The sequence below is a fragment of the Diabrotica virgifera genome, chromosome 2 (genome assembly GCF_917563875.1).
Source record: "Diabrotica virgifera virgifera chromosome 2, PGI_DIABVI_V3a".
NCBI classification, from domain to species: domain Eukaryota; kingdom Metazoa; phylum Arthropoda; class Insecta; order Coleoptera; family Chrysomelidae; genus Diabrotica; species Diabrotica virgifera.
Window position 1 is genome coordinate 248,401,763 of NC_065444.1, and position 22,553 is coordinate 248,424,315.

At 34.1% G+C, this 22,553-nt stretch overlaps 2 protein-coding genes across 2 annotated transcripts in view; one reads left to right on the forward strand and one right to left on the reverse strand.

Annotated features, from left to right (window-relative positions):
- LOC114327320 (YLP motif-containing protein 1) overlaps positions 1–277 on the reverse strand; it is an 87,733-nt gene extending 87,456 nt beyond the window's left edge. Inside the window, exon 1 of the mRNA XM_028275908.2 lies at positions 268–277. Within this exon, the coding sequence (XP_028131709.2) occupies positions 268–277 (10 nt within the window). The remainder of the gene's footprint in view (positions 1–267) is intronic.
- LOC114327311 (ER lumen protein-retaining receptor erd-2.2) lies at positions 224–22,353 on the forward strand. Its single transcript, XM_028275891.2, has 3 exons — positions 224–514; positions 9,177–9,433; positions 21,816–22,353. Exons 1-3 carry the CDS (start codon positions 406–408, stop codon positions 22,248–22,250), a joined length of 801 nt encoding a protein of 266 aa, XP_028131692.1. The 5' UTR covers positions 224–405; the 3' UTR covers positions 22,251–22,353.
- Positions 22,354–22,553: the final 200 nt, after the last annotated feature.

Genomic DNA, 22,553 nt, shown 5'->3' on the forward strand with positions numbered 1-22,553 from the left:
AATAATGAAAAACCATGGCAGTCAGGAAAAAGATTAGTAAACTTTCAAAGAACAAGTGGTCTGACAGTTTTAAAATTTAATGTTGATAAGGTTTAAAGAAAGAACAACAAAAACAGCTACTCGAAAAATATTTAGAAACCTCGAAGAAAAACAATAGGTATTTCTTTTGCCTCACGTTAGCTACGCCATTGGTCGCCATTTTAGTGCTGAAATTGAAATGGCGGGGGCTTGACGTTTGTTTGATGGGAGATGGGATTTCCAATTTACTGCATTGCATACTATAGTGATAGTTCAATAGTTGCACTGCAAAATACTCAAAGAACAAGTAAAATGTGAAGTGCTTTTGGTATGAAAAATAGTACCTTTTGTATATTTTCCTTTATTGATAGTCTGTTTTAAATAAACATGTTATCGTTCTTACAAGATCTGGATTTTGTTGCTGTAGGCGAAGGCATCCATACGTTCGCAGTGTCATTTTTGTTCTTTAGTTTATATTTTAATAAAGGATCGCTGGGTAAGTTCCTACAATTATTTTCGTATGTTTTGAGTGCTTTAAAATTAAATTTTTAATATTTGATACAAGACGTTTATTAAAAGTGGAGCTAATATTAGAAAATTGAGGTTAGGAGTTAAGCAACATCATTTTGTTATTCATTTCGCGGAACGCGGACCTTGATAATTAGATAGTCAGAGTCACTAAGTGCATCATAGGCGGGTTATGAACGACGTAGTGAGGAATATTTTTAAATAAAAGTTATTAAATTTATTTCATTACTATATTCCAAAACTAAAAAATGATTTAGAGAGCTACAAGAGTCGAACAATCTGATCAAAAGCTTTTGCTTTTTTTACTCTGACTATTTTATGCCAGACGAATGCCAGACTAATGGAGAAGCAGTATACTAGTACCTGTCTACAAAAACAAGAGAGATATACAGCAGTGTAGAAACTACAGGGCTATAAAACTGCTTAGCCACACCATGAAAATATGGGAGAGAGTAATTGATAGACGGATACGTGAAGAGACCGACATATCCGAGAATCAATTTAGCTTTATGCAGGGCAGATCAACAACAGACGCAATTTTCATTATAAGGCAGTTGATGGAAAAATACAGGAGTAAAGAAACAAACGCTCATATGGTATTCATTGATCTTGAGAAAGCATATGATAGAGTTCCTCGAGAGATTCTGTGGTGGGCACTCAAAAGAAAGGAGTCTCTGGTGCATATGTAAAGATTGTGAGGGATATGTATGAGGGAGTAACGACTAGTGTTAGAACAGGTGTGGGAGAGACTGAAAAATTTCATGTGAAAGTAGGATTGCACCAAGACTCGGTGCTTAGTTCGTATTTATTCTCATTAGTTTTGGACCAGATAACAGCGAAACTACAGGGTAACATTCCATGGTGCTTAATGTATGCTGATGATGTCGTGTTAGTAGGAAATAGTTAAAGAGACTTAGAACAAAAACTGGAACAGTGGACACGAGCTCTGGAGGAAAAAGGTTTAAAACTTAGTAGGACAAAGACAGAGTATTTGGAATGTTCATTTAAAGATGGAGTTTCTACAAATAAAATGGTATCTTTGGATGGTGAACTGATTATAAAAAGCAATAGTTTTTACCTGGGATCTGTATTACAGAGTAATGGAGAAATAGATGGAGATGCACGCAGTAGAATTAGGGCTGGATGGATGAAGTGGAAGGAAGCGAGTGGTGTGTTGTGTGACAGAAAAGTTCCAATGAAGCTGAAAGGAAAATTCTATAAAACAGCCATAAGACCGGCTATGATGTACGGAACTGAATGTTGGGCAGTGAAAAAGAAAGAGGAACAACGAATGCATGTGGCGGAGATGAGAATGCTTAGATGGATGAGTGGAGTGACAAGAAATGATAAAATTAAAAATGAGTATATTAGGGGAAGTCTAGGTGTGGCACCAATTGATGCCAAAATGAAAGCATAGGTTGAGATGGTTTGGTCATGTTCAACGTCGAGACGGTAATCATCCAATACGAAGAGTAGCTGAAGTGCAGATTTCCGGAAGGAGTAGGAGAGGAAGACCAAAGAAGACGTGGGGGGAGACGATTCGGCAGGACATGTTGGTAAGGGAGATTAATATTAACATGACCCAGGATAGAATTGTGTGGAGAAATGCAATTAGGGAAGCCGACCCCGCATAGGGATAAGGCAAAGAGAATGATGATGACTCTGACTATTTTATATTTCTTTTTTAACCTTTCTGGGTCTGATTAGCTTCTGCTACTGCTACGTTTGCTTCCTGTTTGGCGACCTTACTTATAGATATATATCCCACCTATTTTCGTGATAGTGTTTATATAGTTTTTGTCCTTTTTTAACTTATTTACTACCACCAAGTCTTTTTATATTCAAACGTCTCTTCTGAAATTTTTCCAAGTATTTCACTTGCAGTATTTACCTCTAGTAGTTCAACTATGCATTTATATTATTACTTCCTTTTTAGTCGAGGAAATGAAACTGAAAAAAATGGCAAAACCTCGCAATTTTTTCGTCCAGCATCGATTTGTACAAAAATTTGGGATTAGGGTCATTACACCCTCTAGTTTATTTTCTATATTGAGCCGTTGTACGCTTTTGGTTTTTTTAAGCGTGAAAACTACCCCTAATTGTAAAAAAATATTGGAACTATACATAAAAAATTTACTTATCCTAAAAGAATAATTTCGGCTTGCATCGATTTACAAAAAAATTTGGGATTAGGATCATCTCACCCTGTACTTCATATTCTATACTATATCATGCTTGAGGGCGTTGATTATTTTTAGGGGTGCAAACTACCCCTTATTTTCAAAAATTATATAAAAACATGGGTACTCTAATATGGGTAAAATTTGGTTTTGATTGGTTAAATAATGAGTGTTTTATGCTTTAGGACATAATATCATAATATTTCAACCCTTTAAAACCACCCTTAATAACATTACAATTTTTATAAGTAGATAATTTAATAGATCTATATACAAAATACAAAAAAAAGTAGAATTAAAGAATTACAAAAACATTTATTTACACAAAAATACGAATTTACAAATATGTACAAATACAAATAGTTTTTTAGTCATCTTCCAGTATACGAACCGGTATTATACATACATTGAAAATGATCCATAAGCGGACTATTCGAATTTTTCGAAAAATAAGTCGTTCTATAAACATAGCTCCTTCATTTTTGGCAATAAAAAGTTTTTTCAAAGATGATTACGTAGGATTTTTGAAGAGCTATAACACTGTGTTAACTAAATTCCGTAAGATCCCTTAGTTTTTAATTGGGGTGGGTTTAAAGGGCTCGAATAAGGGGGTGTTTGCTCGTAAATAGAGGTTTTAAACAGCTATATCTCGCTAACTATTCACTTAATGAAAATCTATGCACAGAGGAATTTTAGATATTAAAAAAGCTACAATTTAGTAGTCCATCATTTTTTTCGTATCTCCAGTATTTTCGGAGATATTTTGAAGTAAAAGGTCAAAATAGGAAATTACAAAAAATCAATTTTTTTAAACTCCAATTTTTCTAAAATTGGGCCTTTTAAATAAGTCAAACTTCTTGGGTATATTAACAATACAAATGTAAAAGGAATTACAGAAAGATGAAGACCAATTTTTAATTATGAGAGTAGTTAGGGGGCTGTTTTCACTGATTTTTTTCATAAAGAAAAGCAGGTACCTACCTTTTTTTGATCATAAGTCGCTTAATTTTCATCCTAGAAACTTTTTATTATTATTTTTTTAAAGGTCTAACTGTATACATACTTGAAAAAAAATAGTTAAGGTTTCCCCGAAAAATCCAAAGTTTTTCCGTTATTTGGCTTTGAATATTTCAAATTATGCATTTGACGAAAAAAGCTAACTTTTAACATGCCGTATCTCGGTTTGTATTGGTCTTAAAGATATTACAGAAAAATAATTTGGTTTGTGTTACTAAAAGATACAATTTTGATATCTACAGTTGTTTTGATTAGATGCATATTTTTCGAGGTATTCTCAAAAAACCCTCTAAAAAAGTCGATTTTTTCGTCGAAAAACTGTTACTTTCAAGCACGAATAACTCAAAAAATATTAGTTTTAAGAAAAAAATGTAAAAACATTTTTTTCTTAGAATTACTTTTTACATCGACTTACATGGTTAAAATGTAATAAAAAATTCCCGTCCCCGAGATGGAGTGGAAACTACCCCCAAAGTTTTAGCGTACAGCAGCATGATATAGACTATTCCCTATAGGACTATTCCCTACCTTCTGTGAACATTTCAAGTAAATCCATGCTGGACGAAAAAGTTGCGAGAAAAATGCTTCATTTTTTGGCCTAAGTATATAATATTATTACAATTTTACATCATAACGTCTGCGCTCCCTCAGATGATATTTGAATTTAATTCCCTCAGGTTATATTTGAATTTAATTTGAATTTGATAATTCATTCATGCTTTACAATGTCAATTTTTAAAGTACAACAAAACTTTATTATTTATATGCCCATTTCGCCGATTCAAGTTCATATAGGCAACCCAAATTACACGGCACAAAGTAGTGGATCAGGATTTAGAATCAAGTCTATTATTTAAGATGCTCATGCACATAATCTTAAGTAGTGGTACTTTAACCTTCTATTGACGTAAGTTAAAATTTTTTATGCTAGAACATTATTTTCTTATAAGGTTACTTTTTTGATTGTAGTATTAGCTCTGATGATAACAATTTTATCGGAAGTGCTTAGCTAAAGAAATTAATAATATATTTTACACACTTTGACATACTATTTTTTCATTTCCTCGCTTCATTTGAGTGTGTACAAAATTTATCAATCTTTCAGCTATCGTTTTTAATTGTTTACTTATCAATCATTGATACTGAATGAGGTATCATTTTTCGCGTTATAAAAAAATTAAATTATCTGCGCCCTTTTAACCACTAGAAAAAAAAACAAATAAACCCTCTGAAAGGTTATGAAAAAATAAGTTTGTGCGACCTATACGCTATGAGCTCGTAGGTAGAGGGGATAATTAAAAATTCGCGAGCGCCAGGTCTGTAAGCTTTTACTGGAAATTTGACATAAATGTCATAGTGATTAATTTAAAACATTGAAATTAAAAACATTAATAGGAAATACCTAATATTAGTTGGTGAAATCTATGGTGTATATTTTTACCTTAAATATACTTAAGTTTTAAATACTGAATTTAAGTTTTTTTAATATTTCGTAATATGTAATTATAGATTAATCTAAGCGCCATCCACATGATAATTGTGAAAGTCTCCGAAGTAAGAAATTAATATTTCATTAATAGAACGTTAAAATGATTAGCAATATCTTTAAAAATGGATTACAATTTAATTACTTTTTTGCGTTGTAAATATTAAGCGATAACAATTAAATAATAAATTTAAAAATTACCGGTTGCATAAAGTTGCATTAGTAATCCGTCGCTAGCGAAGCTCAGAGCGTATAGAACTGACGTTGCGCGTGCGATCGTTTATAAACATTAACACCCTGGCGTTGTATTTTTTATTACAAATTTAGTCAAGTTTAATATATTCCTAAATAACATTATGGAAACTTGTTAAAGTTAGTAAACCAAAAGATTTGTCTCCGTGGGAGCTTGGTAGAAAATATTTCTTTCAAGCTCCTGAAAATTGAAAACGGAATTTCAAAACGCGGCGCGTTTGAAAAACTATGTACCTAGTGTATAGATACAATATATCGGGTTCTATGTAGAGTATATACTTCTATTTAAGGATTCGAGGTGGCTCATAAGCTCTAACATATTGCCGCCCGTATAAAACCACCACCGACCCCTAAAAATTTAATGTTTTATAATTTATTTTTGTGATTTTTTCGATTTATTCATTTTCTTTACCATTTTTATTAACCAATTAAATTTTTGAAGTTATACTTCTTTAGGTACGAGGGTGAATTTTTACATTCCCTGGCGCATGCGCACACCGACAGTATGGTATTAGTCGCTACATCTTTTAAGTTATATAGCGCAAATAAGGTGTACGTGAAAAGAATATATTATTAGTGTTTTTAGTAAATATATTTATTATAATTTTTATGTCTGTGGATTTGTCTTCCTCCTAATAAGTATTATTGAAAATATTTTGAATCAATGTATCTGTAACCCTGATTGTAATTATGTCCGAGAAATGATCGACTTAATAAAAAAAACGGTGGTAGATGATCGGTAGAGCAATCGCCTAAGGATCGAGAGGTCCCCTGTTCAAATCCCGACAAAGTCATATCTTTTTTTTTTAATTTTTGGTATTCTTTTTGTTCTTTCTAAGATTAGTTAAATATTTAAATACAATACAAAAAAATTGTTTAAAGTAGATAGGTATATTGATTTCGTTGAAATCATAATATGAAGTTAGATTATATTATAATATAAGTTTAACTTCTTGCGTGCGTACAAAGTACACACACATTATTTTTTTTAAATATTTTGAAAGAAAATCCTTAAAAAACAATCTTATTTATAAAAAAACATTTTTCTTTATAAATGGTTTTTGCCCTTATTTATCTTTTTATTGCTTATACTGCTATTTTCAAAACGGAAATAATCAGTTTAAATTTTCAAAATAATTTTTTTCTACAAACGTGTTAAAAATGCAATGTTTAACACTGCATAGGAACCTTAAAAATGTCACTTTAAAGCACTGGGTGCTTTAAAATTTTTTAAAGCACTGCACTTTTTTAAGGCACTGCAGTTAAACGTGAAATGTCAAATTTTCGTTATATTTTTTACTAATTATGGTTAATTTTATTGTTATTTATAGAAAAAAAATGTTGATTTATATTTTGGCCAACCCCCAGGCGACCAATGGTCATGGGGGAAAATGTTTTATTAGGAGATATATTACTGTATTACTGTATTTAAAAGCAATAAACATTTCTGAATCTGAATCTGAATTCTGAATCTCAAATGTCAAATTTTGAAAGCAAACGTCAAAATATTTATATTTCGTTTATTAACATTAATATTAATAATACAAATTGTGCAATTTGAAAGATGAATTTCTTGCACTGCAGTTTTATCATTTTCCATGGTTAAGGCGGAATGAGTAGAAATAACTGAATTTCCAGTCCAAGTTGAGACCACAATATCTTCGGATGTTGTTGGTGATATACGATGCAATTTAAAACTATCTCCTTTCAATTACGGGTTTTTTAAAAGGTTTTTAATTTAATTTAAACTGTATTATTGCATTTTTAACTCGTTTGTAGAAAAAATATTGTATGATATACGTGTAAAAAGTACATTTTTAAGCCTTAAAATTGCACTTTTAACACTTATATCATAAATAGCTATTAAACACTTTTGACTGTTTCATAAAATTATATACATTTATTGATGATTATTTTTTTTAACCTTGTAATCACTTCAACAGCTAAAAATAATTTAGATTAAACATTTATACATATTGCACATATTAAACATATTACACATTTATACGCTTTCAAAATATTTAGCATTAGTGCACGATTATTTAATACATACTCGAAATATTTTTCAAATGAATTATACCCTTTTATTTATTATTGTGAAATTGTCACAAACAATAATAGTCCAGAAAGCCACTGCGCATCCGCTAGGAAAAATATTCTAATTCGGATTTTTTGCACAATCTTATTCAAAAAGGACTCCTTTTAACAAATTTGCATGTTGCCAGGACCAAAAGGTGGTCAAAAATTTTTTAAACGTTTTTTTTTTGTTTTTTTCCTAAAATTATTATTTTTGCATGGAAAAAAGTTTTTTTAGGTTTTTTGGATCATTCCAAACAGAAAAGGTCTTTAGTGACTTTTCTCTAAAAATGATAGTTTTTGACATATAAGCGATTAAAAATTGAAAAATTGCGAAATCGGCCATTTTTAACCCTCAAGAACTATGTGAAAAACTGAAAATTTGAATGTTGCCAAGGTAGGCAGATATTCTTTAAACATCGATTAATGAAATCCTGAAGAGTTTTTTGCAATAAAATATTCAAAACTCCTTTGTTTTTTAATTGCTAATCAAGCGTGCGCGACACTATTTTCCACCGACAGTATGGTGCAAATGAAAGGAATAAATTCGTTATTTCGTAAACTGGCGACTTTAAGGAAAAATCCCGAAACAGGTCGATTTTTATTTTTAAGTTATGATATTGTGGCATATATGGTATACTAGTGACGTCATCCGTCTGGGCGTGATGACGTAATCGATGATTTTTTTAAATGAGAATAGGGGTCGTATGTTAGCTCATTTGAAAGGTTCTTCAATTCTCTATTCAGTAATGTAAACATTTACATAATTATTTATACAAGGTGTCCTTCTACTTCTTTTTTTGTCAAATAATTTAATTTAATAAAAATTTTTTGGACACCCGGTATACATAATTATGTAAATGTTTATATTGGTGAATAGAGAATTGAAACACCTTTCAAATGAACTAGCACATGACCCCTATTCTCATTTAAAAAAATCATCGATTACGTCATCACGTCCAGATGGATGACGTCACTAGTATACCATATATGCCATAATATCATAACTTAAAAATAAAAATCGACCTGTTTCGTGATTTTTTCTTAAAGTCGCCGGTTTACGAAATAACGAATTTATTCCTTTCATTTGCACCATACTGTCGGTGGCAAATAGTGTCGCGCACACTTGATTAGCAATTAAAAAACAAAGGAGTTTTGAATATTGTATTGCAAAAAACTCTTCGGGATTTCATCAATCGATGTTTAAAGAATATCTACCTACCTTGGCAACATTCAAATTTTCAGTTTTTCATACAGTTTTTGAGGGTTAAAAATGGCCAATTTCGCAATTTTTCAATTTTTAATCGCTTATATGTCAAAAACTATCATTTTTAGAGAAAAGTCACTAAAGACCTTTTCTGTTTGGAATGATCCAAAAAACCTAAAAAAACTTTTTTCTATGTAAAAAAATTATTTTAGGATAAAAACAAAAAAAAAACGTTTAAAAAATTTTTGACCACCTTTTGGTCCTGGCAACATGCAAATTTGTTAAAAGGAGTCCTTTTTGAGTAAAATTGTGCAAAAAATCCGAATTAGAATATTTTTCCTAGCGGATGCACAGTGGCTTTCTGGACTATAATATTACTTTTACAGAGAATAAAAACGTATTTTTATTCCAGGTGTTTCAGCTAAGACCCAGATACTGTTCCTAGTGTCAATAATAGCCAAGAGCTGGTATGTCATTCAACTGGGGCATTACGAGCCAATCTACTGGTGGCTTCAGTTTTCGCATATAGCATTCACCTGGGGCACTCTTCTTTTCTTATTTATATCGAGGACTGCTAACCGAGAAGATGATACTTTCTGGTCCGAATTGGTCATTTTACCAGCAATATTTACGTCGGTACTGGCCAGTCAGTCTTTGCTTGCAGTGGATGTAAGTTATTTTAATTTAAGATTGTACTGGAACTTAACATCTTCGGTGCCCATAACGACAGTGTGTCGTCACGACTGTTTCATCGAGGGTACCGACGACGCACGAGTGTCGGCGGTAGTACTGCATTACTAACCCATTTAAGTACGGCGTTTGTTCAAGATGGGCACCGAACGTATTACGGAATTTAAGGTTAATTTTAAACGACGATTTAAAAAATACAAGTAATGAAATCGTAAGTTTAGTGGTTCCTGTCACCTTTCAAAAATCTTAAACTTCTAAAAAAGTTAACCAGCCTTTTGGATACTAGGTAGAGTTTTCAGTAGACCAAAAGAGCAAAAGTATGGCTTGAAATTTTCAATTTTTTTTAAATGAAAGTGCAAATGCAGCTTCAAGAAAACTCTAAAAATTTCAGATTCATCGCAGTAAAATTACCAGAGATAGAGCATGCTGAATACTCCTATCTTCGACTTGCTTTGCCGCGGTTTCGCGCCAGTGCGCTTGGAGCAAACAACTGTTCCCCTTTTCTTTTCTACACTCACCGGCACAAAATTCCGCTACCTAAAATTTTTAATCAAGTTTGACAATCTATAACTTTCTTATTTATGCTCCGATTTTCAAGATTCTTGCATCAGTTTTGTAGGTACATTAATTGATGTCATTTCTTATTATTCCGGTAACAAAAAATTTTTGAAATAAAATAAAAATGTATACCATTTTTATTCAGTTGCAATGCGAAGGCAAAACAATCTTATTTCTCACTTAGAATACGGAGCGCAGTCCAGCACTCTGAATCGGCGATTTTCGACTCTTATTGGGGTCTCATCGGAGAGGCTTAGACCTCCTGCTCTCTGCTCTAAGTGACCAAACCATGAAAGTTTATCCCCACACTGTAACTGACGTGTATGGATTAGGTGACTAGCGTCATCTGGCAATTGAAAGGTAAAGTTTTCAATCCTAATAGCAACATTAATAATATTGAAAAATATTAAAAATATTACTAAAAGATTTTTAAATTGAAAACTTATTGGTCCATTTCCCTAGTAACACCTCCAAGGCTTCTAAAAATTGCAAGCCAGATGGATGCTGCAGTAAAGACAAAGGAACGGAATTCTAAAAGTTGCCATTCACAACCCCCGTCTGCAGCTTGGTAAAGTTCCAACCATGTTCCAACGGAAAATGGACCTAACCTAGTTACTCTATAGAAGTAATACTAATATAAAATAAAATAAAAATGTATACCATTTTTATTTTATTTTATATTAGTATTACTCCTATAGAGTAACTAGGTCCATTTTCCGTTGGAACTTTACCAAGCTGCAGACGGGGGTTGTGAATGGCAAGTTTTATTTCAAACTATTTTAAAAATGTGGCCAATGCAATGATATTTTAAAGTACGTTAATAAATCGATATCTACAAATTGATGGTGGGTCAGTGGCATTAGACTGCAGATCGAGAGTTCCCTAGTTCGAACACGGCTGTTGCGTATCTTTTTTTAATTTTTTTAATAAATAATTAGAAGTTGATATACTTAAAATTAATATTTTATAAGTTAATTATTATATATAAATATTATACATATATACCATTTTAAACAACCGTGGTATTATAAAAAGTACTTACTTTGTTTATAATTCTTTCGAAACATGTTATGTCGTGTATATTACAAAACCGTATTACTATAAAACGTACTTTTTTATTATAGTGTAATTTTTGGAATTTGGGGCATTTTATATCGTCAAACGTTTTATTATAAAAAAGTTCTTTTTTATAAAAGTGTAATTATTTTTCTACTAATTCTAAGGGTTCTCTGATATCCAATGTTCTGTTGGGTTTTAAGCGGATTGCACTCTTTTTCCGGTGAATGTGTTCAGATTTTTATTCCATTCCAGTCCATATATTAGGGTGGAAGGCATTTATGGAATACAATTATTTCTGTCCTTGTTTTATGAGATTTAAAAAAACGCTGAGACCCGTCCATTTTTAAATATAACTATACGCTTTTTACACCTTAATTTGAATGTACAGGGTGATTCATGCAAGCCTAGCTTAGTCCATAAGCTTTATTTTTAATGGAACACCCAATGTATTTTTAGATTTTTAAAGCCACTTAACAACCTGATTTCAACGAACCATATCATATATGGTATATTATGAATAATACAGGGTGAAATTTTGAAAGTATAGTGTATGGGAACCACTTATGGAATAAAATTGTTTGTGTCTTTATTTTAGAAAATTATAAAAAAACGCTAGGATGTGTAAACTTATAAATTCAAATATGCATTGTGTAGATATAAATTTAAATAAACAGGGTGATTCACACAAGTCTAGCATAGTCCATGATCTTTAATTTTAAAACACCCTGTATATTTTTATGTTTTTACAAAAAATAGAATCTGCTAAACAACCTCAAATCAAAAAAGATTATTCTGTAGGGACTATTATGAATAATACAAGGTGAAATTTTAAAATTATGTATAATTTTCGTCAAGATTCGTACCTACATAAAATTTTTTTGAACTTAATAACTTATCATACTTTAAATAATGGTATTATTTTTTAAATTAGCTCAATAAAGACATACATTTTCTAAACTAAGTATAAATCTATTGAGTTTTGTATTTAATGTCTTGACGAAATTTATAAATAATTTCAAAATTTCACGTTGTATATTTCATAATGGACCCTACATAATACACTTTTTTGAGATGAGGTTGTGAAGTAGCTTTTAAGAGCATAAAAATATAGACGGTGATCCATTAAAACTAGAGATTATGGAATATACTGTACTTGCGTGAATCACCCTGTATATTTTAATTTATGTTTAATTTAAAAGTTAACGTGTCCCAGTTTTTATTTAAAATTTTTTTAAAATATGGACATAAACAATTTTTTCTACAACTCCATACTCCATACTCCATACACCAGCATTTTTAGCACTCCATACGAGCGTTAAAAATGCTACTTTAAGGCAATAGTGCTTTAAAAAAATTTTAAGGCACTGCAGTTCGTATTGATCGTAAATGCAATTTTGATGTAATGTAAAAAAAAATAAAATTGGAAGGTCAGTCAAGTTCAAGAAAAAGTTTTTGTAGATATTGTCCTGTAATTACGTTTGTAGAAAAAATATTGTATGATATGCGTGTTAAAAAGTACATTTTTAAGGCACTCATGTGAATTGCAGAACTCGCTATCGCTCATTCTGCAAACTTTCACATGCGTGCCTTAAACGTGTACTTTTAACACTTATATCATAAATAACTATTATTCCATAAGTGGTTTCCATATTTAATAATTGCAAAAATTTCACCCTGTATTATTCATAATATATGCAACATGATATAGTTCGTTGAAATCAGATTATTAAGCTTCTTTATAAAATATAAAAATATACAGGGTGTTTCATTAAAACTAAAGCTTATGGACTCTGCTAGACTTGCATGAATCACCCTGTACATTTATATTTACGTTCAAAAAGTACACATTTTTAGTTAAAAATCGACGGGTTTCAGCGTTTTTTATAATTTTTTGAAACAACGTCAGAAATAATTTTATTCCATAAGTGCCTTCCACACTGTATGTTTTATTTATATCGTTTAAGAGGAAACAGTAGCGATCAACAGGTAGCAAAAACGCGTTCCAAGATTGCGGCTGTAATTTTGAATATTTTTTCGAGATATTTGGTACACGTACTCGTAATATAATAAAGAATGGCGGTACAGAGCCCAATTTGAAAAATATCTTAATATGTGGAAATTACTCTGTAATTAAATACAATATTAAAAAAACGAGCCTGTACCGCCATTAAGAAGAACAAAAAAAATACACTTTCTTCAAATAAACTTTTTTATCCGATTCCTAGATTTTGTGTCATTTTGGAACTACTAAAATTTTTTATTTCATTGGTAGTTCCAAAATGACACAAAATCTAGGCATCGGATAAAAAAGTTTATTTGAAGAAAGTGTATTTTTTTGTTCTTCTTAATGGCGGTACAGGCTCGTTTTTTTAATATTGTATTTAATTACAGAGTAATTTCCACATATTAATATATTTTTCAAATTGGGCTCTGTACCGCCATTCTTTATTATATTACGAATAAGTGTGCCAAATATCACGAAAAAATATTCAAAATTACAGCCGCAATCTTGGAACGCGTTTTCGCTACCTGTTGATCGCTACTGTTTCACCTTAATATTTGTGGTTTGTCCTTGTTTGTTCTATTAGTTCTGTCAGTTTTATCTGGAATTCTTCTGCATTATTTACCCTTAGCTGTTTTGTCTGATGTACTTTTCTCCCTGCAGTTCATTTTTAGCAGTTTATGATCTGATCCAAAGTATGCTCTAGACAGGGCCGCCGCTAAGGTGTTGGCCGCCCGTGTGCAACTTAATATTTGCCGCCCTCTTCCAATTTCAACACTTTAGAAAAATGTACCTTACTAGTATTTAAAGAAATGAGCAGAAGTGATGTGTTAAGTAAATGTCTTGTTACTTTGAAAAGTCGACTTCATTGTCTTTCCAAAGGGACGCTAATTGTATCTGAACGTCTGCTGTCCTTCCGGTAAGTACCGATTCCACAAGGATAGAAACTATTTTCACCTATTATTTTTAAGAAATAAAATGTCTGTCTGTTCCCTTCTCCCTATTTTTCTCTTTCCGTTCTCTTTCTTTCTTCCTCTCTCTTGGTTTGCTGTTTCTCTCTTCCATCACTCTTTTCCCTCTTAAGTTCTCTGTCTTTTCCATTGCTTTTGATTGCACTGGTTCTAAATCCGATTTATTCCTTTTCTTCCACTTCTCCCCTCCAGCTTTTCTCCCCTCTAGTTTCGTCCCTTCCTTTTTCCCTTCCTCTTTTGTTTTCTCTTTCGCCCACGCTGCTCTCTTCCGCCTTTATTGTTTTTCTTTTTTTGTCCCATTTTTCTTCCCACGAGTTGGGTCGTGCTGATCGGTTCAGTGGGGCAGTGCGCCCTTGCCCCTCTAAGGCTATTTTCCACTCGGGTTCGCCGTCTCCCTTAGGCATCGCTTGTAACCCACTATGTTACCCCTGGGCCATCACTGATTCGGCATAATGGTGTTACACCTTGAGGTAGGGGTTGCGGTATATTAGGATGATACATAGTCGTCATCCCTATGCATATCCGTTTGTTTTCAGTGGTTCCCTCCACTGGTTTCAGTGGTTCCCTCCACTGGTTTCAGTGGTTTCCTCCACTGGTTTCAGATGTTTTCTCCTCGGGTATAGGTTTGGGTATGGGACGTGTACCTATGATGGGTAGGGGGGGGGGGGTGTCGTATGATAGTTGGGAGTATTGACTATCACACAGGGTCAGATTAGGAACTTGGCTAGAGGAGAGCGGACAGCTGCTCCAATTTGTTGCCTTTTACGATAAGCAGGAGAAGCTGTGGAGGTATTCTACTTGAGCGGCCCGCCTCCACACAGGGACGAGAAAAATATCTAAAAGTCCGAAAGCCACCAGCCGCTTTGAATGAAAAAGTGTTCCCGGAACTGCTTTATGACTATACTTGCAAAAGGGCAGTGCATACAATAAATAATATTTTCTGATATTTTTGTTCAGATTAGGATGAAAAAAAGAAATATAAATGAAAGATGAAAAGCATTTTAGTATTATCAGGTAATAATAATAATGGATAGTTTACAGAATTATCTGAATCATTACTATTTAATTATTTGAATTTATTTTCGTTTTAAAAAAAAGTATCATCAGTGGCCTGCTTTTGGCCGCCGCTATTGTCGGCCGCCCGTGTGCGATGCACACTTCGCACACATGCTAGCGGCGGTCCTGGCTCTAGGCCAGAGGTCACCAATTATGTTCCCTGATGATCCATTTCCAAAAACCTACGACACTTCCGGGGTCCGGATTTAATGTTACCTATTTCTGGTTGTTTTTTCTGCAACTATAGTGTTCAACAATTTTATGAAACATATTTGAAAAATATTGCATTTAAATTTTGAATTTTAGTAATAGCTAACCTTAATAGCGTTTGTTTACTTTACAACTGCAGTTCTGTAGATTTTACGGCGAATAAAAAAAACTATACAGTATGGTGCAAATGAAAGGAATAAATTCGTCATTTCGTAAACTGGCGACGATAAGGAAAAATCCTAAAACATGTGGATTTTTGTTTTTAAATTATGATATTTTTGCATATCTACATATACATATGTCATACTAGTGACACCATCTATCTAGGCGTAATAGGGGGTCGTGTGCTAGCTCATTTGAAAGATTATTCAATTCTCTATTCAGTGTAAACTTTTACACAATTTTAATTAAATTATTTGACAAATAAAGAAGAATATTTTGCAATTTAATTAATTCAAAATACATTTTACCGCTTCCTGATAACAGAAAAAAAATTATTGCTTTTCGATTAATTCAATGTTCAAGCCAGCTCCTGCCAGTCACCTGCTTCTTGGAAGTTTAAACATTAGTTTAAGCGAAAGGCAATATTTATTGTGAAACAAACATTTTTTTCTGATTTCTGACAGCAATAAAATGTTTTTTGAAGTAAATAAGTTCTTTATTTTTTGTCAAATAATTAAATTAAAAAAAAAATTTTGGACACCTTGTATAAATAATTACGTAAATAGTTACATTACCAAATAGAGAATTAAATAAACTCTCAAATGAGCTAGCACACGACCCCTATTCTCATTTAAAAAAAATCATCGATTACCTACGTCATCACGCCCAAATGGATGACGTCACTAGTATGATATATAATATGCCAAAATATCATAATTTAAAATTAAAAATTGACCTATTTTTCACCTTTCATTTGCACCATACTGTATATGGAAAGGCAAACTAATAATATTTGATTGTTTTTTGGCCACTGTAGACTTGAATCATTTCCTGGTACAGTGTGAATTATATTATCCAGATTTAGCCATACGGCTCACACTCCCTCTGAGGGGAAAATTGACTCATCCCAGATACCTACGGTATCAAAAGGATTGAGCTCTGGTGGGACTCTTTCCGTGTTATCGAGCCCTAGGTGACTTGGAATGCAGGTGCATCTCCCATAAATTTTCTTACACTTCTGGCCGTCGCAAGTAGTACAGCTTTCTGCATGGTCTTATAAATATGTTCATTGAGACCCAGCTTTTTTATGCTTTCGAGGAGGGTCTTCGGAATGACTCCAGTAGTAGACATAACAATAGGTATCGTCTGGGTACTTTGCATTCTCCATTGTCTCCGTATTTGAATTTCCAGATCTCTATACTTGGCGATCTTTTCAGTAAATTTACTACGTAGATTATTGTTGTTAGGTATCGCCACATCAATTAGTGTTGTTTGTCTTGTTAATTTATTAACTAGTACGAGATCTGGTCTATTATGTGCCACTGTTTGGTCTGTGAGCACACTGCGGTCCCAGTATAGCTTGTAGTTGCCATCCTCAAGCATACTTTCAGGAACGTATTGATAATATGGCAGATGGTCCGTTTGGAGAAGTCCCAGCTTGTTAGCTATCTCTTGATGAAGGATTTTTCCCACTGCGTCATGCCGTTCCTTGTATTCAGTTGCAGCAAATGCCTGGCAGCCCCCTGTAATATGTTGGATGGTTTCTTGGGCTTGACATCCATATCGGCATCTGTCGTTTTGAATCTGAGGGTCTTTGACGATATATTTCAGGTAATTTCTGGTTGGTATAACCTGATCCTGAATGGCCAGTAATGAACCCTCCGTTTCAGGGAACATCTTTCCTGATGTCAACCAATAGTTCGACGCTGTATTGTCGACATAGTCTTGGCTAACCTCATTGGGATGTCGCCCGTGCAGAGGTTTACCCATCCAGGTGCGCAGTTTTTCGTCCTTAGTAAGGTGGTTTATGCGCATTTCTGGTTCCCTCAGTTTGATCGGTGTTGTGTCATCTACTGCGCAAATTGCGCGGTGTAGAGTAGATGTCTCAGCCTGCATCTGAAAATAAGTTCTTAAATTAGCAATCTGTTTATCTAATTGCTCACCTATATCCATAAGTCCTCTTCCTCCTAAATACCGGGGTAATGTCGTTCGTTCTACTGCACTTTTAGGGTGGTGTTTTTGTGCCTTTGTGAGGTGTGTTCGTACTTTTCGCTGAAGATTTTCTATATCCGTTTTTGTCCACTTAATAATACCAAATGAATAGCTAAGCGCGGAACAAGCGTAGGTGTTCAGTGCCTTAAACAAATTTTTACTGTTAAGCTGTGAACGAAGCAGTTGTTTTACCCTTCTTATAAACTCAGTTGTTATCTCAGTTTTCATTTGCTTATGGTCAATTTTCCGCGCCTGCTTTACTCCAAGATATTTGTACATATCGTTAGCGCCCATGGCCTCGATGTTCTGGCCATTTTGCATATCGAATCCACCGGGCTGTAACTTTCCTCTGACTATATTCAAAACACGGCACTTGTCTAGACCGAACTGCATACTAATATCATTAGATAATGTTTCTACAGTTTTTAGCATCTCTTCTAGGTGTTCTCGAGTGGAAGCCATTAATTTCAAATCATCCATATACAACAGATGATTGAGCTTTGCTACTAAAGTATTATTGCTTTTAATGCTAAAACCTGAGTCAGTGGAGTTTAATAGTTGGGAAAGGGGGTTCAAAGCTAAACAGAACCACAGTGGACTCAACGAGTCTCCTTGAAACAGGCCCCGGTTGATTGCGATATTTTCGGTTTCGATATTGTTTTCACCAGGTATTTGGAGGTGAATTTTAGTCTTCCAATCTCTCATTATATGCCTTAAAAAGGTCACTATGTTATCATCGACTTTGTATATTTTCAATATATCTATTAGCCATTCATGCGGTACTGAATCAAAGGCCTTTTTATAGTCAATAAAAGCAGTAAAAAGGTTCCTTTTTTTTGTGAATGCCTGGTTAGAAATGACTGAGTCGATGATAAGCTGTTCTTTGCAACCCATGGAACCCTTAGCGCATCCTTTCTGTTGAGGCTCTATGATATTGTTTAGAGCACAGTGTTGGTAGATACGCCTGGTTACACAGGATGTGACCAATTTATACAAAGTTGGAAGACAAGTAATTGGGCGGTACTTGGATGGATCTTGGATGTTATTTTGATCCTTGGGTATTAAATAAGTAGTTCCCTGAGTTAGAAATGATGGTAATTCCTGCGGATTAGAAATAACATGATTAATTAATGTTGCTAAGCACTCATGAATACTCCAAAACTTTTTAAGCCAAAAGTTCTGAACTCCGTCTGGTCCAGGAGATTTCCAGTTATGAAGCTCTTTGATGACATTTGAGACTTCTTCAGTCGTGAATGGTTCGTAGTTAGCAGTGACGTAGTGGTGACAGTTGTGCGTCGTATCTTCTATCCAGCCAGCATTGTTGTTAAGAGCAGCTGGTGTGGAAAGTTGATTTCCCCAAAACTCATGAATTTCTTCTTGGCTTGGGTAAGACTTGTCGACACTTTCTACGGTGGAATTAAGTTTTCGGTAAAACGCCTTCTCAGAGTTCTCAAAAAGTGCATTGTCACATTTTCGGTTGTTACTAACTTTATACCTTCTTAATCGTCCTGAATAGACGGAGAGTTTTTGTTTTAATGTATCCAGACATTGTTGAGCTGTGTTATTTTCTGGATCGTATCTCGAGTGTCTTGCAGTGCTCCGCATTATTTCTTCAGCTCTCTTAATGACTTTTCTACTTGTTACACCTCTTATATATTCTGTGACTTGACCAATATCCCTACGCAGTAATTCAATTTTTCCGAGAAGTCTTTTTTCCCAGGGTGCAATTCTGTTACCAGTCCTTCCGTTATTAGTACCCCGTCGTGTTCTGATCTTAACGCCCATTACATTGGCAATTGCTGTTGCTGCACAGTAGATTAGCATATGCAGATATTCCAATGTGTGGGCTTCTACGACATAATTGGGTAGGACTTCAGTATTCACAATTTGTAACAGCGCACCTAGTTTCTTACAAGAGTTTATTCGTGGTAGCGGTGGTCTGCTAAGTGGATTTGTTCCATTAAACTCTTGTACGGCACGAGCCATTTCGCTTTCTAGACTATCGCGCAACTCGTTGTTTTCCTGCTGTGTATTGTCAGGTTGAAGTTCTGGTATGGGAATCTCAGGAATCTGCTCATCAAGGATTTCATTAGGGACTTGATCTAAAACTAGCTCTTGGTTATTAATCTCCCGTTCGACTTCGCTTTTGATCGTATTGCGTCTAGTCTCTGGGATAAGGTTGTTTCTTATGATTACCCGGTATTGATCTGATACTCTTTGCTCCGATACTTGAATATCTGGGTACTCCCTGCAAAATTCGGCATACAGCTGTTGTCTGTAGCCGATCGTTTCTTGACCAAGGTTGGTCACCTTATAATAGAAGCGCAAAATGCTTTCGTTGATGGACACAGTCCATTTCATGCGCTGCCTCGGTCGTCCCGCTTGAGTGAGCGCCGGCTGATGTTCCAGCGCAGCACCTTCAGCGAGTGGAGCTCTTGCTGTTGTTTGGCTCGCTTGTGGTTGTTGTTCTTGTTGTTGGGCTGTAGCTGTTTGTGTGACAGGGGCCCGCCTCCTCAACACCCTGCCACCGACGTCCCGCATGCTGTCACGTCCAGCGCCGGCTCCAGACGTGCCCTGGCGATCCCCAGGCAGCGATCCTAAACATAAACCATAATTCTCCATATCAATGGGTGTGCATTTTATACCTACTGCCAGGTGTCAGTTTTTGTTCCACGGCAAGTATCCCTGCTACTCTCTGGGTACTGGCGCTACGAATACCCAGAAAGTATCCCCCATTCGCAGGGGGCCGCGCCTGATAGAAGAACTGACAAAAAACTCCCACAGGGAATTATATTATTATTATTATTATTATTATTAGTGTATTTTTAACACAGCAGTATTGCAACTTATTACTGAGAATTTATAAATGTTTTTTTTTTGGCACAGGCTTTTGCCATTTAGCCAGTCACAACTTCTTTAAGTTCTTCCTAAAATTTTAGGAATTTATATTTTGAATCTTAATGAGACCAACAGAGACATACATCCATCAAAAATAATCCATGTAAGATGCCTCAACTCAGCCGATGTAGGTAGTGACCACAGCCTAGTATTATATAAAATAAGAATCATCTTGAAATATTTCACACCCCAGAGAGTGGCACAAAGACAAACAAAAAGCAGAGTAAAAGGACTAAACACGGAATCCACGGAATACTTATACAGAAAAATAGTGTCAGAGAAGATTGCTGAGAATGCAGCTGAGAATATTAGAAAACGATAACATCGAGGAAAGCTGGGAAAAACTTAAAGATACCATAATTAACGCAGCAACAGAATCACTTGGAGAGAGAACAGAAACGAATACTAACATATAAAAAAAGAAAACCTCATGGTTTAGAGAGGAACTGAAGACAAAATGTGAAGAAAAAAAGCCTTTTTACAATACAGAACAAAATAAAGCATTCCATTATAAACTTGACCACTATAAGCGAATCAGAAATGAAACGAATACTTCAGTCAGACAAATAAAAAGGGAACACGGAGAGCTTCTCAAAATAGATGGAACACGACTTCCATGGAACACAAAAGGAAATACGAAGAATGATCAGAAGACAAAGAAAAGAGATGAACGAACTAATAAAAACGAAACACATTCAGAAGGAAACATGGGCAGACTACTTTCGATCTCTATTTGACGATATGTGACGATAATGAACCACCAACACCTGGAGTGACGATAAACAAAGAAATAAACATTAAAGGAGCAGAGATAAAGGAAGCATTAACGAAATTAAAAAATAGAAAATCACCAGGAGAGGACAGAATATCGAATAAACTCCTAAAGTGCGGAGGACAAGATCTGACTAAACAACTGTTAAAGCTAATCCAAAAATAATAACACCATAAGAATGGAGATCGAGCATCCTAATACCTCTCTTCAAAAAGGGAGACAAACAGGACCCGGAGAATTACAGAGGAATTAATTTATTAAACACAACTTTAAAATTAACAACCAAATTGATAACAAACAAACTGAATAAAATTAAGTACAACATTAGCAGAAGAACAAGGTCTTAGGTCGGGAAGACCATGCACCGACGCTATATATATTTATAATGAAGCAGGTTCAAGAGAAGGCATTACAATACAAAAAACCGGCATATATATGTTTAGTGGACTTTAAGAAGGCATTTGACAGTTATGTCAATAATCATAATAAGAATGGTTATTCCATTATGTCCTATGTTGTCAGATCCTGATATTATGTAGATGGTGTAATTTTTTGTTTAAAAATGTCCTTAGTAACAAACTTAGATTTCTCCTTATATTAGTAATCACTTTTAATTAAAAATTTTGACAACTACTGTAACATTTATAATCTAATAATTATCAACTTCTCTTTCTGTCTTAGTTGCTGTACACCTTCAGCCAGTTCCTCAAATGCGTAGCTGTGATCCCTCAGATGTACTTAATATTAAAGACCAAAAAAATCTCAAACACAATAGCCATTTACCTTTTTGCGATGGGTTTCCAAGACTGGATAGCCAAATATTCTACACTAGGTTTCAACCAAACTACGGATATAACTTCCTTTATTTACTTGGGCGTTTACACTGTTTCTGTAATGATCATGCTACATTCTGGTGTTCAAATGTACAGCAGTGATGATGGTGGATCCGAACAGATATACTCTTTGACCAGCGAGTTTGTTGATGATTGTTCGGATACGGCCTTACTTATAAATGGAAAGGAGGATGATTTGGATTGTGGTCAATGGCAGGATAAAAAATTTCAACCAAAGAATGACTTTGGATTGAAAGTGAGCTGTGAGAAGGAAACAATGTGATTACTAATGCAGAAGAAGCTATTTACATAAGTATTTAATGATTATTTACAATGATTCCATAATTTGTATTTTTTCGAATATGTATATATACAATTGAACAAAACTTTTCTTTCGTTATTTACTTCCTTCAAATGCATTCCGAACCAATAAAAATTGAAACAAATATAGTAGACAACATAGTGTTTTGTATAAGAAAGCGAGGAACCCAAATAGAAGAACAGAGAAACGACAAAATAAGAAAAGCACTGTCTGCCGTTTTGAAAAGGACGTGAAAAATGTTAATGAAGAAAGACGAATTGAGCT